The sequence below is a fragment of the Salmo salar genome, chromosome 26 (genome assembly GCF_965601325.2).
Source record: "Salmo salar chromosome 26, fSalSal1, whole genome shotgun sequence".
NCBI lineage: Eukaryota > Metazoa > Chordata > Actinopteri > Salmoniformes > Salmonidae > Salmo > Salmo salar.
In genome coordinates this window covers 11,961,064-11,978,550 of record NC_138316.1, presented here as the reverse complement: position 1 = coordinate 11,978,550, position 17,487 = coordinate 11,961,064, and the positions used below count along the sequence as shown (strand labels likewise).

Below are 17,487 nucleotides of genomic sequence, written 5' to 3'. Positions count from 1 at the left end.
TCACCCGACCTCAACCCAATTGAGATGGTTTGGGATGAGTCTGACCACATAGTGAAGGAAAAGCAGTCAACAAGAGCTCAGCATATGTGGGAACTCCTTAAAGACTGTTGGAATAGCATTCCAGGTGAAGCTGGTTGAGGGTATGCCAAGAGGCAAAGGGTGGATACTTTGAAGAATTTCAAATATAAAATATATTTTGATTTGTTTAACACTTTTTTGGTTACTACATGATTCCATATGTGTTATTTAATATTTTTGATGTCTTCACTATTGTTCGACAGTGTAGAAAATAGTAAAATAAAGAAAACCCCTTGAATGAGTAGGTGTCTCCAAACTTCCCCGGAAGCTGATAGTAGTGCATTGTATACATCTTACATCCAGAATGTATCCTAAGTGTTTACAATTGTGTGAGTTGCTGTCTTTTTTTATTGATGTTGACGTTCAGGATAATAATAAGCAATTAGACTACGATGTGGCGCCTGTGCTATTGTGTGTTCGATTTTTATGTATTCATTTATTAATTAATTTATACATAAAAAAGTATCCGTTTTTCATCTCTGCATATTAACCTTTTTTTTTTTCTCGTTGTGGGTGACATAGAAGGCGCCGGGTCTGAAAATGTGCTACATTGTTTCAAGCCTTTATACGACTGAATTAGAGACTACGCATGTATCGAGTGTCGGTGGGAGTGAGAGAGAGAGGAGAAACCTTTGGACATCCGATAAGGGATTGCAAGCGCTGTCGAGGGTGAGGCATAAATGTATGAACAAGTGTAATCAAATCCTTGTTTGTTGCTATCAAAAACGACATTCACTATCGACCGAGCATGAAACCGATACTGAGGCTGTTAATTCGAAGAGACCGAGATTAGCGAGTGACGCGATTTGATATTTCATGACATTCTAGCAGCGGCGTGAGTAGGAAATGCCGCTGCAACCCAGGCCTGTGTGATGAATGAAAACAGCGACTGAATGAAAAACAAGAGACAATTGTGTAGTTTGTTTGCGGATTTTCATGGTTTACCACAAAAATGTGTTCGTGTTTAGTAGTTTTTCTTTTTGCAAAACTGTAATGGCAGCATAGGATGATGGAGACGCGACACACTTTCGATAGACAGTCAGTCACTATTTGATGACATAAGGGGACATGTTGATGTGTAGTCTGTCCCATGAGGTAACGGTTGAAAACCTTGCTCTTTGCTGTTCAAATTAAATCAATAGCACCTATACAATGACACATGGTAAATACGAAAGATGCTTTGCATTATACAACTGGTGTACATTGTGATTCCAATTCCATCACCTATATAGGATGTAATACAATAGGATGTAATACAATAGGACAATAGCCTACTGAAGGAGACACATACCGCCTCAGTCAAGCAGCATCACACTTGGATGTTGTTTTAACTGGTCATTTTCTAATTGTGTGTGAATGGATGGTTCCCTCTTATGCATTTAAATGTACTTTCTACTCTCTCTCTCCCTGTGTGTGTAAATTCTTAAACACTTACTGTGTACCTATGTTTGTCCTCTTGCGTGCCTTTCTTTGTTTGCTGAAATCCATACTTTTAAAATGTTAATCAAATACAACTACAACCTGTTTCCTTGTTGAGATTTAATTGGCAGATGTGCATTCGTGCTGAGTTGCTATCTTAGAGCAACAGCAATGAGGAAACAGTCTGCGATTGTATTTGATTAACGGTTTATTAAAAAGTATGGATTTCAGCAAACAAAGAAAGGCATTCAACAGCAGAGGATATGCATAGGCACACAGTAAGGGTTTAAGAATGAAACATGTTTATGTATCAGCGCATATCGATTAGAGAATCGAAGGAGTCAGAGATTCATTTAAAAAAAATCTAGTCTGCTCTCAACTTCGTGGAGGAGTTGAGGTACTTGGCAGGGTGTGTGTGGTGTTGTGTGCACGTCCCTATCTTGTGTGGAAGACTAATAGCTGCCCCTCCTTTTTCAGTGAGCCACCATGACTGCCCTTAGGCAGAGGAAGGGCAGCAAAGGAAGTAAGGAGTCTGGTCCAGAGGTCCTGAACCAGAGGTTCTACCCTTCAGCAGAGCCCCTAGAGAGGACTTCAGATGGTTGGTGTCATGCTCAGTATTCATATCAACATATTGGACCAATCCCTGTGTGACGGCCGCACCGCGGTCTACACAGTAAAAAATAAAAAATTAAAACCTGCTTTACAGATAGCATATATGCACGTTAACGCTCACTGTACACAATACATAACGGAGTTAAGAACGTGCAATGAGCTCACTCCACAGCTAGCTTGAAATGTTCGCGGATGGAGCCATCCAATTGGTATTTGGGTGGCTCAACCCATTGGAGCGTTGTCAAGAAGGACGGTCACGTATGTTGTCAAGCAGAGGTTCACTGGTTCGAAAGCCCTGTATGGGGCAGTCGGACAGTGGAGGAAGCTAAGCTGTTAGCAGCACACTGACGCCGTTTACAGTGGTGCTGTGACCCGGATTGGCAGTTTGGCTCAGCTCAACAGCAGGGGTAGCTCGCTGTGTAGCGAGTTTAGAAGGGATGAGTGTAGGGATGGGTACTGAAACCCGGTATTAAACGGGGTCCCTTACCGTGTACCTTATGAAAGACCGTAGTATCGATAAGCTCTGACATTATCGGTTATGCTTTCGGTACTGGAGAAATTAAGAAAATACATTTCCTGTTTTACTATTGCTACATAAACGTTCTTTTGCACATTTTATCTCACCAACCGTTTGTAATTTGCAATAAGATTAAGCCATTTGTTTATGAGGCATTTTCGCTATTCCCAATCCAGAAGAGAGATCTCTCTCTCACGCGGCGCCTGTCCCTCTCACACGCTACAGCGCGCGCACACACACATCAGAAAGACTCTGCTCTTAATTAGTGACGATGGCGGAGAGAACTACACTTTCAGAAGTGTGGTTACACTTCACCAGAGTCGATGCTGAAAATGCTCGTTGCCACAAGTGCAACAAGACTTTTGCTTGTAAGGGCGGTGAACACGAGCAATCTGTCCAAACGTCTATCGAAAGTGCATCATGTACAGGCAGAGAAATGCACAGTTTTCGACTGCCTAGCTCGTAGTTCATCGCTCATTGCCGATCGACGTTAGGTATGTATGCTAGCAGTCTAGAGCCCACACACAGAGTTAACTAGATTATGCGAACATGGGTTCATGATCAAAAGGAACCATTAGCCAGCTGATAAATTCAATCACCCATTTAAAGATTTTGCTACTTTTTTTTGTTAAAAGTTGCAGCTTCAATGAACCAACCCACTCCTCCCTCTAATACCGCTGGTCCAAGCCAAAGACAAGCCCAAAGCCCCTACACGCTGGCAGCTAGTGGGAGGATGACTGAGGAGAGGGTGAATGAGTGACACCTAGCTGTGATCAAGTTCATAGTGAAAGGCCTACACCTCTTTTAGGATATAGTAGTATAAAAGGGTTGTATGTTAGTCTCATCACAATAATTCAATAATGATAGTTTTCAAGTGTTGAATTCTTTTTTTTTACTGTAGAGAGATGAGCAAGGCACTCAACCCCAAATATACCACTCCCTCCAGGAGTTACCTTAGTGACACATTCATTCCTATCTGATATGAGCTGAAGGATGTGCCAAAGCTGGCCATCACATCAGACGGGTGGACCAGCCTCTGTCAGGACCACTATCTTACTGTTACAGTGCACTACACAAGCCAGGGCAGTGTAAAACAGAAGGTCCTCCACAACAGGGCAGTGTTCAAATTGCAAACTGGTGAAGTAGTGGCAGAGGAGATCTCAGACATTCTGGAAGAGTTTGTGATAGAGCCTAGCAAGATAGTAGCTTTGACTGTTGGTAATGCTGGCAATATGGATGTTGCCATCAAGAGGCTACACTTCCTAAAAATAGGATGCTTTGTACGCACATTGAATCTGGCAGAGCAGAAAATCTACAAAAATGACTTCCGTTGATAAATGAGCAGCGAGAATAAGAGCAGTGGTCGTGTGGTTCAAGAGATCCTCGATGTCCAAAACAGTCTGGAAAGAAAAGCAGCAGCTCCTTGGTAAGAAGCCAGTTCAATCTATTAAAGTATTATTTAGAAATTCCCACATTTAACAATTTAATTCAAAAATCAAGTGTGCGGTAATGAAATGTAGGTTGTTTTTTGTTGTTGTTTCAGGCCTTCCGCAGCACTCACTCATCCTTGATGTCAAGACCAGATGGAACTCGCTCTATCTAATGATAGAGAGATTCATGGAGCATTATCCAGCGATCCAAGCAGCAGCCTTGGACCCACGACTGCGAAAAGCAATGCCCAAGGACTACCTGGACCGTCTGAAGGAGGAGAACTTCCATAAGGCTGAGGAGTATTCCCAGCTCATGAGAATCCTCTATACATCCACACTGTGTGTGTGTCATGTGAAAAGAGGGCCACCTGTGAACAGATCATACCCATCCTCCAAAAACTGGAAGAGCACTTCACTGTGAAGCAGGAAGATACAACGTTGGTGGCAACCATCAAAGAGAAGGTGTGGGAGAACCTCTCCGAGCGCTATCAGGATGAGGACATTCAAGCCTTCCTACATGAGGCCACAGCAAGGGAGGCAGGTGAGTGACTCCACCTGGGACAGGCCGAGGAAGGCAACTGTTGAGGCCAATGTGACCGGAGCAACACCAGGGCTGTCAGAGGAGCCGGAGCAGACAGACACACATCACCAGCAACAGGAGGAGGAGTCTGAAGGAGAGGAAATGGAGGAGACAGTCCCTCCATTGTACAAAACAAGGAGTGCCTTGGAGGAGCTGTTCTCACAGGAGGACAGGGAGTTGAGGTTGACGATCCGACAGGACACCTCGTCCCTCAACCTCAGCGAGCGTGTTGACCTAGAGGTTGAGCTCTACAAAGGCCTGCCTCCCGTCCCCATGGCTGAAGATCCTGTGATGTGGTGGTGGGAGAAGAGGGCTACTCTGTCCCTCCTCACAAATATTGCAACAAGCTACCTCTGTGCTCAAGCCTCCTCCACCCCTAGCGAGAGGGTATTTTCGACTGCATGGAACATAATGAGCCAGTAGAGGTCCCGACTTCTGCCAGAGAAGGCAAATATGGTGATCTTTCTCCAGAAGAACTGCTAAGAACTGTTAGTCCTTTTGCAGCCTACCTGCATGCCCCACCCATGTTGCTCTAATCCACTGTATTTTCTTTTGCAGGAAAATATTGTTTATTTAATTAGTTTTACATTTCCATCATCACAACATTAGTCTATAATAGTGATTTGTTCAAAACATTGCTGTTTCTTTTGCTGTAAATAATTGTTTCTTATTTTACATTTCATATAATAAAGCAAAGCAATGTTAATTCTGCTCTTAATTTGTTTAGTATTTTTTCGTAAGAAATAACAAAAATAACCAATAAGAATACCGTTAAAGTACCGGATCGATAAGCGGTATCGGTAAGAGTAGTAATACCGTTAAAATCTTAACGATACATTTTACATTTAAGTCATTTAGCAGACGCTCTTATCCAGAGCGACTTACAAATTGGTGCATTCACCTTATAATATCCAGTGGAACAACCACTTTACAATAGTGCATCTAAATCTTTTAGGGGGGGGGTTAGAAGGATTACTTTATCCTATCCTAGGTATTCCTTAAAGAGGTGGGGTTTCAGGTGTCTCCGGAAGGTGGTGATTGACTCCGCTGTCCTGGCGTCGTGAGGGAGCTTGTTCCACCATTGGGGTGCCAGAGCAGCGAACAGTTTTGACTGGGCTGAGCGGGAACTGTGCTTCCTCAGAGGTAGGGAGGCGAGCAGGCCAGAGGTGGATGAACGCAGTGCCCTTGTTTGGGTGTAGGGCCTGATCAGAGCCTGAAGGTATGGAGGTGCCGTTCCCTTCACAGCTCCGTAGGCAATCACCATGGTCTTGTAGCGGATGCGAGCTTCAACTGGAAGCCAGTGGAGAGAGTGGAGGAGCGGGGTGACGTGAGAGAACTTGGGAAGGTTGAACACCAGACGGGCTGCGGCGTTCTGGATGAGTTGGAGGGGTTTAATGGCACAGGCAGGGAGCCCAGCCAACAACGAGTTGCAGTAATCCAGACGGGAGATGACAAGTGCCTGGATTAGGACCTGCGCCGCTTCCTGTGTGAGGCAGGGTCGTACTCTGCGAATGTTGTAGAGCATGAACCTACAGGATCGGGTCACCGCCTTGATGTTAGTGGAGAACGACAGGGTGTTGTCCAGGGTCACGCCGAGGCTCTTAGCACTCTGGGAGGAGGACACAAGGGAGTTGTCAACCGTGATGGCGAGATCATGGAACGGGCAGTCCTTCCCCGGGAGGAAGAGCAGCTCCGTCTTGCCGAGGTTCAGCTTGAGGTGGTGATCCGTCATCCACACTGATATGTCTGCCAGACATGCAGAGATGCGATTCGCCACCTGGTTGTCAGAAGGGGGAAAGGAGAAGATTAATTGTGTGTCATCTGCATAGCAATGATATGAGAGACCATGTGAGGATATGACAGAGCCAAGTGACTTGGTGTATAGCGAGAATAGGAGTGGGCCTAGAACAGAGCCCTGGGGGACACCAGTGGTGAGAGCACGTGGTGCGGAGACAGATTCTCGCCACGCCACCTGGTAGGAGCGACCTGTCAGGTAGGACGCAATCCAAGCGTGGGCCGCGCCGGAGATGCCCAGCTCGGAGAGGGTGGAGAGGAGGATCTGATGGTTCACAGTATCAAAGGCAGCAGATAGGTCTAGAAGGATGAGAGCAGAGGAGATACCCATCCCTCGGTGAGTGTAATGGAGTTAAGAATGTACCTTAAGCTCACACTACAGCTAGCTTGAAATGTTGCTGATGGAGCCATCCAATTGGTACCTTTTTAGGGGGCTCAATCCATTTGAATGTTGTCAAGGAGGGTGGTCACGTGTTGCGTAGCAGAGGATCACTGGTTCGAACCGAGTATGGGGCAGTCGGACAGCGGAGGAAGCTAAGCTGTTAGCTGCACAATGACCCCAGTCACATATACACACTAGCGATACACATAATATAGAAATGAGGACGTGACCCTTTGCTTTTGTTTTCTTATATCCCATACGTAACTTTATTGCAGAAATACAATCTTGCTATTTGATATCATCGTTTCTCTATGTTGAATGCATGCTTCATAGTTTACGTTGTAACAGTTACTTGTATATTTAACTTAATCTAACTTTAATTGAACCATTTAACAGCAAAGTTCTATATAATGTCTCGTTTACTGCTGTGTATCTAGTCACCGGCAGCATGGATGCCCGCTGTGTTCTGGTAAAGGAGGTCCGAGCGGAATTCCGATGCTGAAGTATGTTTCTGGAGGGGCATTGGGAAATGCCACCCCTCTATTCACCGCAGAGGAACTCTTTTTCCCTTGACGTGTTAAAATAGCAAAGTACCTTTTAAGTCATTGATTTTTTTGGGGCGTACTGCTAACGCTAAAATAACTATGTATTTAAAATCTGTTCGGTACATTCCCACTTTATATCATGATGTGTATTTAAACGAATGGCGCTGGCCACTCCCCATATATTTTCTCTGTCATACCGCTTCTTTTCAGGTGACGAATGTACGTTCTGTTCCTACACCTTAGATCTGTTATTAGACATTAGGACAGTCTGTTTCTCATTTCAATGAATTAATCAATTGTCTATATTAAAGCACTTTGGTTTATTTTCTCTAGTCATAATTTGTATTTAGCAAATTTGATAAAACCCCTACATTTTTTGCACCCTTACATTTTTTTGCATCCTATCTCCAGTATCTCTTGTTGCCTCCTCGGTCATCCCTAACACCCTGTTAGGCATGGTGTCACATTGGTCAACATAAGAAGCTTATAGTTGCCTCATAATGCATACATACGAGACCCTTGTTTAGCCAAAGATGTATAGGCTATCAATGGAGACATTTAATATTGTTTTGTGTTATGTTATTCTCTCTTCAGGCGTATGGACATGGAAGACAGTGCTATGGGTTGCCATAGGTTGGATTGTGGGGATTAGTCTTGGCATGCTGTGCTGTATCTATGTGGCTACGCTCCATGAAAATGACCTGTGGTTTTCCAACATTAAGGTGAGAATCCCCAAAGATGGCCTCACTGTATGAACATTGTTACTTGACTGTCCTGCACCCCACCCCTCGTCAAGTTCACATGTTGGATTCATATAGTCAAGTTGTTGGCAATAATGAATAGGGTTTAGAAAGGAAGAGATCTTGATTAAGTGTAACTTGTATGACATATCATGAGTTATGATCTATTTCCTGATGTCATAAACACCTCAAGGTGAAACAGACGGATGGGTTCTCCAAGTCTTTCCAATCAGATTGTTTTTCAGACCTTGTTTTTCAGACCTTTTTATAACCAACGTCCTGAAATTCAAGCCAGCGGTTGTTACCAAATCCACCCTGAGCCTTCCAGAACAGTATAGAAGAACATGTGATTCTGCCCAAAGATATTATGTCATGTTCAGTCTGACGTGAAGTGCCTTTCCTGTGGTCTGGGACGTCATTAAATGGACCACATTTTGAGCTTCTTGTCAGGCCTCCCTCCTCAATAATTCCCGGGTGTTGATTTTGTCAGGAGCAGTGGTAGTCGACAGGTTTTTTTTCCCCCTCACAGTGTTGTGTTTTCTCTTTGAGAGTCCAGGTGTATACCTCCCACACAAATGCACAGCACAACTCAGCCCACTCATCCAAGTTGTGAATAATTTGCTAGTGTGACATGGAAATCAAAGCGCACACCTAATTGAGCTAACCTGCATGGATGCACATATTTGATTTTATTCTGTTTCTTTGTCTTCGTGTTGTTTTTTTCCCCTTTCTCTGTCTCTCTGTGAACGTAGAGAATGTAGACAGATGTTCTCATTTATAATAAATGCGGGTAACTTTACAGAGCTGGCAGCAGCGACTCCCCTGTATTCAAACTCCATGTGTTTATTTAACACAGTGTTCAAGAGGATGACATCACTGCACATTGTGAGCCTAGCAGTTTCCCAGAAATGTGTGTGTGTGTGTGTGTGTGTGTGTCTGTGTGTGAAGCCTGATGCCTGTTAATGCTATCCCAGCCGTGGCTTTCTAAGAGAGATTAAATCCACACTGTGGAAAAAGCAACAACACTGAACAGCCTAGACGACAGTGGTGTCCTATGACTACCGGTACTACCTTATATGATTCATGCTTCGTTCTGACTTCGGGTAGAGATGACCATGACTGGAATAAGCAGTGCTCTCCTTATGTTTCATCAGCTATCCTCAGGAACAATGTCTCTTGACTGAATCAAGTGGAGACTAAGTGCAGTAAAACATGCTGAATATTAATCAGTGGTGATTGTTTGCTGCAGTTAATCTATTGTGACTTGAGGGCTGCATGGGAGAATGCCGGTCATGTCTGCTTTGTTTGGGAGTCTGCTTGTTTTGAATGAGACCGAATTTAATGATTCCATATTGTTTTTAAGCACCGTCCGCATGTTGGGTCAGTTTTGGCTCAGCGTTGACTGAATGGTACGGTAGCGTTTCTGAAAGGCAGGCATGTCTCTTAGTTATTTCCTATGGGACATCGCTGTTCACAGAGAAGCAGCTGCGTCCGGGCCTACTAAATTCATCACGTGTTAAGTCATGTCCATGACAGTTATAGCACCTACCGAAGCTTATTTCTGACCACTTCTCACTCCACTTTTAGAAATATTTCAGCGGTCTGACAAACGGTCTCAACATTTTCCAAACGATGTTCCAGGCTTTTTGTCTATGGCTTTTTCCTTTCTCTTTCTTTTTTTACTAGATGTGCCGAGAGGTCACCAGTTGTGTTTTGTGAGTTGATTCGCCTTCCCTATCCGGTGATTTCAGTTGTCTTCCAGAACACAGACCGAGCTGGTCCCTGTTTGCATCAGATTATTTTGCTTTTAAAGCCTTTTTAATGGCCTTGTAAAACTAATGTGATTGCTTTCTTTCCTTTTTTTCATCAACTGGTTATTAGACAGAGATTGGGCCGTTAAAAAGAGCGACTGGGAAAACAGAAACCGAGTGAGTGGCCAGTTTATTTTCTTTTCAGACTGTTTGCTGGACCATGAGAGGAGTGAGCTTGGAAGTAAGCCTTGGTCACATGGAGAGGTTCTAATCATGACTCCACCTGGGTACTTACTCATCAGTGGGTGACTGCTGGATGTTAGAGGCAAGACGTGCATGAGCAACCCTGCATCCAGACATGGAAATACGCAAGAGAGGACTGAGCAAGCTGGAGAGTTACTGGGACATCTCTCAATATGATATGTCTGCTGAAAGTTGTGTTGAAGCAAGAGGGGGTTTAAGGGTCAGTGAAAGGGAAGACTCTGGGAGAGATTCCCAGGATTGGTACCGTCTGAGCATTCCACCTCTGTGGCCTTGGCAGACTGTTGTCATAGCAGCAGGGTTGGTATTGGCTGTGCTAACTGGGCTGGCTCATGCCTGGTGTGTTTACTCCATACATGAGAACCTTCTGTGGTTCTCTCACCTCAAGGTAAGCTGTGCTCTGCTAATGTCATCAACCAAATCAAATGTATTGGTCACATACATGTGTTTAGCAGATGTTATTGCGGGTGTAGTGAAATGCTTGTGCTTCTAGCTCCGACCGTGCAGTAATATCTAACAAGTAATATCTAACCGTTTCACAACATATTCCAAAAAACACAGAAATCTAAGTAAGCAATGGATTAAGAATATGCACATTTATGTCAGAGCAGCACTGGACTAAGATACAGTGGCATAGTATAGAATACAGTATATACATATGAGATGGGTGATGCAATATTTAAACACAATTAAAGTGACTAAGATACTGTAGAATAGTATAGAATACAGTTTACACATATGAGATGAGCAATGCAAGATACGGAAACATTATTAAAATGGCTAGCATTTAATTTCCTTAAAGTGGCCAGTGATTCCTAATCTATGTCTATAGGTAGCATCCTCTGATGTGCTGGATATGGCTGTTTAACAGTCAGTGGTGTAGTATAGAATACAATACAGTTGAAGTCGGAAGTGACATTTCGGTAGCCTTCCACAAGCATCCCACAATAAGTTGGGTGAATTTTGGCCCATTCCTCCTGACAGAGCTGGTATAACTTAGTCAGGTTTGTAGGCCTCCTTGCTCACACCCGCTTTTTCAGTTCTGCCCACAAATTTTCTATGGGATTGAGGACAGGGCTTTGTGATGGCCACTCCAATACCTTGACTTTGTTGTCCTTAAGCCATTTTGCCACAACTTTGGAAGTATGCTTGGGGTCAACGTCCATTTGGAAGACCCATTTGCGACCAAGCTTTAACTTCCTGACTGATGTCTTGAGATGCTGCTTCAATATATCCACATAATTTTGCTTCCTCATGATGCCATCTATTTTGTGAAGTGCACCAGTCCCTCCTGCAGTAAGCACCCCCACAACATGATGCTGCCACTCCCATGCTTCACGGTTGGGATGGTGTTCTTCAGCTTGCAAGCGTCCCCCATTTTCCTCCAAACATAACAATGGTCATTATGGCCAAACAGTTCTATTTTTGTTTCATCAGACCAGAGGACATTTCTCCAAAAAGCACTATCTTTGTTCCCATGTGCAGTTGCAAAACGTAGTCTGGCTTTTTTATGGCGGTTTTGGAGCAGTGGCTTCTTCCTTGCTGAGTGGCCTTTCAGGTTATGTTGATATAGGACTCATTTTACTGTAGATATAGATACTTTTGTACCTGTTTCCTCCAGCATCTTCACAAGGTCCTTTGCTGTTGTTCTGGGATTGATTTACACTTTTCGCACCAAAGTACGTTCATCTCTAGGAGACAGAACGCGTCTCCTTACTGAGCGGTATGACAGCTGCGTGGTCCCATGGTGTTTATACTTGCTTACTATTGTTTGTACAGATAAATGTGGTACCTTCAGGTATTTGGAAATTGCTCCCAAGGATGAACCAGACTTGTGGAGGTCTACAATTTTTTTTTGGCTGATTTCTTTAGATTTTCCCATGATGTCAAGCATCGAGGCACTGAGTTTGAAGGTAGCCCTTGAAATACATCCACAGGTACACCTCCAATTGACTCAAATGGTGTCAATTAGCCTATCAGAAGCTTCTAAAGCCATGACATAATTTTCTGGAATTTTCCAAGCTGTTTAAAGGCACAGTCAACTTTGTGTATGTAAACTTCTGACCCACTGGAATTGTGATACAGTGAATTATAAGTGAAATAATCTGTCTGTAAACAAGTGTTGGAAAAATGACTTGTGTCATGCACAAAGTTGATGTCCTAACCTACTTGCCAAATCAATAGTTTGTTAACAAGAAATTTGTGGAGTGGTTGAAAAACAAGTTTTAATGACTCCAACCTAAGTGTATGTAAACTTCCAACTTCAACTGTACATATGAGATGGGTGATGCAATATGTAAACACAGTTTAAAAGTGGCTAAGATACCGTAGAATAGTTTGGAGCAGGGATGCACGATATATCGGTGAACAATCAGAATCGGCCGATATTAGCTAAAAATGCCAACATCGGCACCGGCCCGATGTCTAGTTTTTAACAATGTCTAGTTTAATTTTGCGCTACACGTTCAACACAGCATTCCTGACCTAGCCCACAATGTCTGCCTTGTGGATCGAGCAGTCAACAAGTCGAGCAGTCATTTGAAAGAGTAAGAACATTTCAGCGAGACAACTCAAAGGAGAATTCATTGCCCTTGACAATCGACGGTTCTCTGTCGTGGGTGATGGTGGTTGCGCACCGGTACACACTACCAAGTGCGTTATTTTTCAGATGTTGCCCTACCGGAGTTGCACAGTAATAGCGTCACTGCTATTAGCTTCATGACTGACATTTGGACCAGCGATATCAACCCCATGAGCATGCTGAGTCTGACAGCACAATGGATCGTCGAGGACTTCGTACTGAGGAAAGTCGTATTGCATGCTCATGAATGTGCTAGTTGTCATACAGCTGCTGCCATTTCAATGGCATTTGAGAACATGTTTTAAAACTTGGAAACATGAACCCATTAGCTAGCTCCATTCGAACAACTGACTTGAGAAATAAGCTCATCAACTGCGCCTGCAGCAGACGTGATACCCTCTGTCATGGCATTGAAACTCCTGCTCAACAAAACTGTCGACAGGCTGTGAGCAAGCGATTTGGTGGTATTCTTTCTTTACTGGGTCGCCACCATGCTTTATGCTATGTTACTTCGATGCAGACAAGAAACATGGTTTACGTGAAATGTTACATACACAGCTGGACGAGATGGAAATGGACGCAGTGACAGTGCGCACCGAGGAAGAGAGGCCACGGACAGAGCTGAAACGTTACTGTTTGACATGTATGATGAAATCCTGGTTGAGAATGAAACGACTGAACAATGAAACAGCACAGCAAGTGAAAGAAGTAGGTTTTGATTATGTTTTACTGGTAATGGTGACACATGTAAATGCCAACAAAATCTCTTTTTGGTGTGTGTGTAACATTTATTTAACTAGGCAAGTCAGTTAAGAACAAATTCTTATTTACAATGACTGCCTACCCCGGCCAAACCCAGACGACGCTGGGCCAATTGTGCACCGCCCTATGGGACTCCCAATCACGGCCGGATGTGATACAGCCTGGATTCGAACCAGGGACTGTATAGATGCCTCTTGCGCTGAGATGCAGTGCCTTAGACCGCTGTATCCATGTGTGTGTGTGTGTGTGTTAACTATTTAACTGTACTAGAATGCTTAAAAGGCCGCTAAAATTCAAAATATTGGTTATCGTATCGTTTGTTTTTGGCAAGGAAAATATTGGATTTCTGTATCGGCCAAAAATATAGGTGCATCACTAGTGTGGAGTGCAGTTTATACATTTGAGATGAATACTGCTAGATACGGAAACATTATCAAAGTGGCTAGTGATCCATTTCTAAAGGTGGCCAGTGGTTCCTAATCTATGTCTATAGGCAGCCGCCTCTGATGTGCTAGTGATGGCTGTTTAGCAGTCTGATGGCCTTGAGATAGAAGCTGTTTCTTATTCTCTCGGTCCCAGCTTTGATACACCTGTACTGACCTCGCCTTCTGGATGATAGCGGGGTGAACAGGCAGTGGCTCGGATGGTTGTTGTCCTTGATGATCTTTTTGGCCTTCCTATGGCATCGGGTGCTGTAGGTATTCCGGAGGGTGGGACGTTTGCCCCCGGTAATGCGTTGGGCAGACCACACCACCCTCTGGAGAGCTTTGCGGTTGTGGCCGGTGCAGTTGCCGTACCAGGCGGTGATACAGCCCAACAGGATGCTCTCAATTGTGCATCTGTAAAAGTTTGTGAGGGTTGTAGGTGTTAAGTCAAATTTCTTTAGCCTCCTGAGGTTGAAGAGGCGCTTTTGCACCTTCTTCACCACACTGTCTGTGTGGGTGGACCATTTCAGTTTGTCAGTGTTTTGTATACCGAGGAACTTGAAGCTTTCCACCTTCTCCACTGCGGTCCCATCGATGTGGATAGGGGGGTGCTCCCTCTGCTGTTTCCTGAAGTCCACGATCATCTCCTTAGTTTTGTTGACGTTGAGTGAGAAGTTATTTTCCTGGCACCAGACTCCCAGAGCCCTCACCTCCTCCCTGTAGGCTGTCTCATCATTGTTGGTAATTAAGCCTACTACTGATGTGTCATCTGCTAACATGATGATTCAGTTGGAGGCGTGCTTGGCCTCACAGTCATGGGTGAAAAAGGCGTACAGGAGGGAGCACGAGTGTTGAGGATCAGTGAAGAGAAGGTGTTGTTTCCTACCGTAAACACCTGGGGGCAACCCGTCAGGAAGTCCAGGACCCAGTTGCACAGGGCGGGGTTCAGACTAGAGGTCGACCGATTTGTGATTTTTCACCGCCGATACCGATTATTGGATGACCAAAAAAAGCCGATACCGATTAATCGGCCTATTTATTTATTTGTTTGTTTGTAATAATGACAATTACAACAATACTGAATGAACACTTATTTGAACTTAATATAATACATCAATAAAGTCAATTTAGCCTCAAATAAATAATGAAACGTGTTCAATTTGGTTTAAATAATGCAAAAACAAAGTGTTGGAGAAGAAAAAGTGCATTATGTGCCATGTAAGAAAGCTAACGTGTAAGTTCCTTGCTCAGAACATGAGAACATATGAAAGCTGGTGGTTCCTTTTAACATGAGTCTTCAATATTCCCAAGTAAGAAGTTTTAGTTTGTAGTTATTATAGGAATTATAGGACTATTTCTCTCTAATCGATTTGTATTTCATATACCTTTTGACTATTGGATGTTCTTATAGGCACTTTAGTATTGCCAGTGTAACAGTATAGCTTCTGTCCCTCTCCTCGCTCCTACCTGGGCTCAAACCAGGAACACATCGACAACAGCCACCCTCGAAGCAGCGTTACCCATGCAGAGCAAGGGGAACAACTACCGTAATTTCCGGACTATAAGCCGCAACTTTTTTCCCACACTTTGAACCTCGCGGCTTAAACAATGACGCAGCTAATATATGGATTTTTCCCGCTTTCAATAAAACATTTTTTTTTTAAAAACACATTCTGTGACGTGCTCAGTTTTTTGGCGGCATGAAGCTTTCGTTAACCCGTTCGGCAATTTCATTGGTCTAAGGTCAAACAACTTTTTTGTTTACTGTTTAGATTAAATCGAGCGCTCTCAAACTTACTATCATTCTGATTACGGTAGTCATTTTGTCACCCTCATCATGGCAAAGACACGGAGAAATGCATATGATGCAGCTTTCAAGTTGAAGGCGATTGATCTGGCTGTTGGAAAAGGAAATAGAGCTGCTGCACGGGAGCTTGGTCTTAATGAGTCGATGATAAGACATTGGAAACAGCAGCGTGAGGAATTGACTCAGTGCAAAAAGACAAATAAAGCTTTCAAAGAGAAGAAAAGCAAATGGCCCGAACTATAAAATGAGCTCTAAGACTGGGTCAACACACAGAGAGCAGACGGCCGAGGTGTTTCAACTGTGCAGATCCGACTGAAAGCCAAAACAATCGCCACCGCAATGAAGTTGGAGGATTTTAGAGGTGGACCATCGTGGTGTCTCAGATTTATGACACGTAAAGGCCTGTCCATCAGGGTACAGACGAGTCTGTGTCAGCAGCTCCCTCCCGACTACGAGGAAAAAGTTTCAAACTTCCGCAAATTCACTGATGCAAAGATAGCGGAGCATTCCATTGGCCCGCACGACATCATAAATATGGATGAGGTTCCTCTGACGTTTGACCTGCCTCTCACTGACTGTCAACAGGAAAGGCGAATCATCCGTCACGCTGAAAACTGGGCATGAAAAAACGCACTTCACCTGTGTTCTGAGCTGCACGGCATCGGGAGAAAATCTTCCACCGATGGTGATTTTTAAACGCACGACAATGCGAAAAGAAACATTTCCGAGAGGAATTGTTGTGAAAGTCAACAAGAAAGGATGGATGACGGAAAGCCTAATGCATGAATGGCATACGGAGTGTTACGGCAAGCGACCGGGAGGATTCTTTCACAGGAACAAGGCATTGCTCGTTTTGGACAGCATGAGGGCCCACATAACAGATTCGGTGAAAGAAGTCATCAAGAGGACAAACTCAATTCCAGCTGTGATTCCTGGGGGCACAACATTCATTTGTTTCAATGTACCGGTAGGCACCTGCGGCTTATAGACATGTGCGGCTTATTTATGTTCAAAATAATATATTTTTTTAAATTCAGTGGGTGCAGCTTATATTCAGGTGCGCTCAATAGTCCGTAAATTACAGTACTCAAAGTCTCAGAGTGCGTGACATTTGAAACGCTATTAGCGCGCACCCCGCTAACTAGCTAGCCATTTCACATCGGTTACACCAGCCTAATCTTGGGAGTTGATAGGCTTGAAGTCATAAACAGCGCAATGCATTGCGAAGGGCTGCTGGCAAAACGCACAAAAGTGCTATTTTGAATGAATGCTTACGAGCCTGCTGCTGCCTACCATCGCTCAGTCAGACTGCTCTATCAAATCAATAACACACAGAAATACGAGCCTTTGGTCATTAATATGGTCGAATCCGGAAACTATCACGTTTATTCTTTCAGTGAAATATGGAACCGTTCCGTATTTTACCTAACGGGTGGCATCCATAAGTCTAAATGTTCCTGTTACATTGCACAACCTCCAATGTTATGTCATAATTACGTAAAATTCTGGCAAATTAGTTCGCAACGAGCTAGGCGGCCCAAACTGTTGCATATACCCTGATTCTGCGTGCAAGGAACGCTGGAGAACTGACACAATTTCACCTGGTTAATATTGCCTGCTAACCTGGATATCTTTTAGCTAAATATGCAGGTTTAAAAATATATACTTCTGTGTATTGATTTTAAGGCATTGATGTTTATGGTTAGGTACAGTCGTGCAATGATTGAGCTTTTTTTCGCAAATGCGCTTTTGTTAAATCATCCCCCGTTTGGCAAAGTCGGCTGTCTTTGTTAGGAAGAAATA

General features: G+C 43.8%; 1 protein-coding gene across 6 annotated transcripts in view; it reads left to right on the top strand.

Moving 5' to 3' along the window:
• The first annotated feature begins 322 nt into the window (after window positions 1-322).
• LOC106587312 (dpy-19 like C-mannosyltransferase 3) overlaps window positions 323-17,487 on the top strand; it is a 41,087-nt gene continuing 23,922 nt past the window's right edge. The window contains exons 1-4 of one of the 6 annotated variants that reach the window (XM_014175576.3): window positions 323-407; window positions 601-747; window positions 1,975-2,095; window positions 7,952-8,079. In XM_014175576.3, the coding sequence (XP_014031051.3) occupies window positions 1,984-2,095; window positions 7,952-8,079 (240 nt within the window). In that variant the 5' untranslated portion in view covers window positions 323-407; window positions 601-747; window positions 1,975-1,983. Of the gene's footprint in view, window positions 408-600; window positions 761-800; window positions 1,174-1,974; window positions 2,096-7,951; window positions 8,080-9,839; window positions 10,498-17,487 lie in introns of those variants that run through there. The other 5 variants (XM_014175577.3, XM_045708229.2, XM_014175578.3 and 2 more) reach the window with 5 other exon arrangements.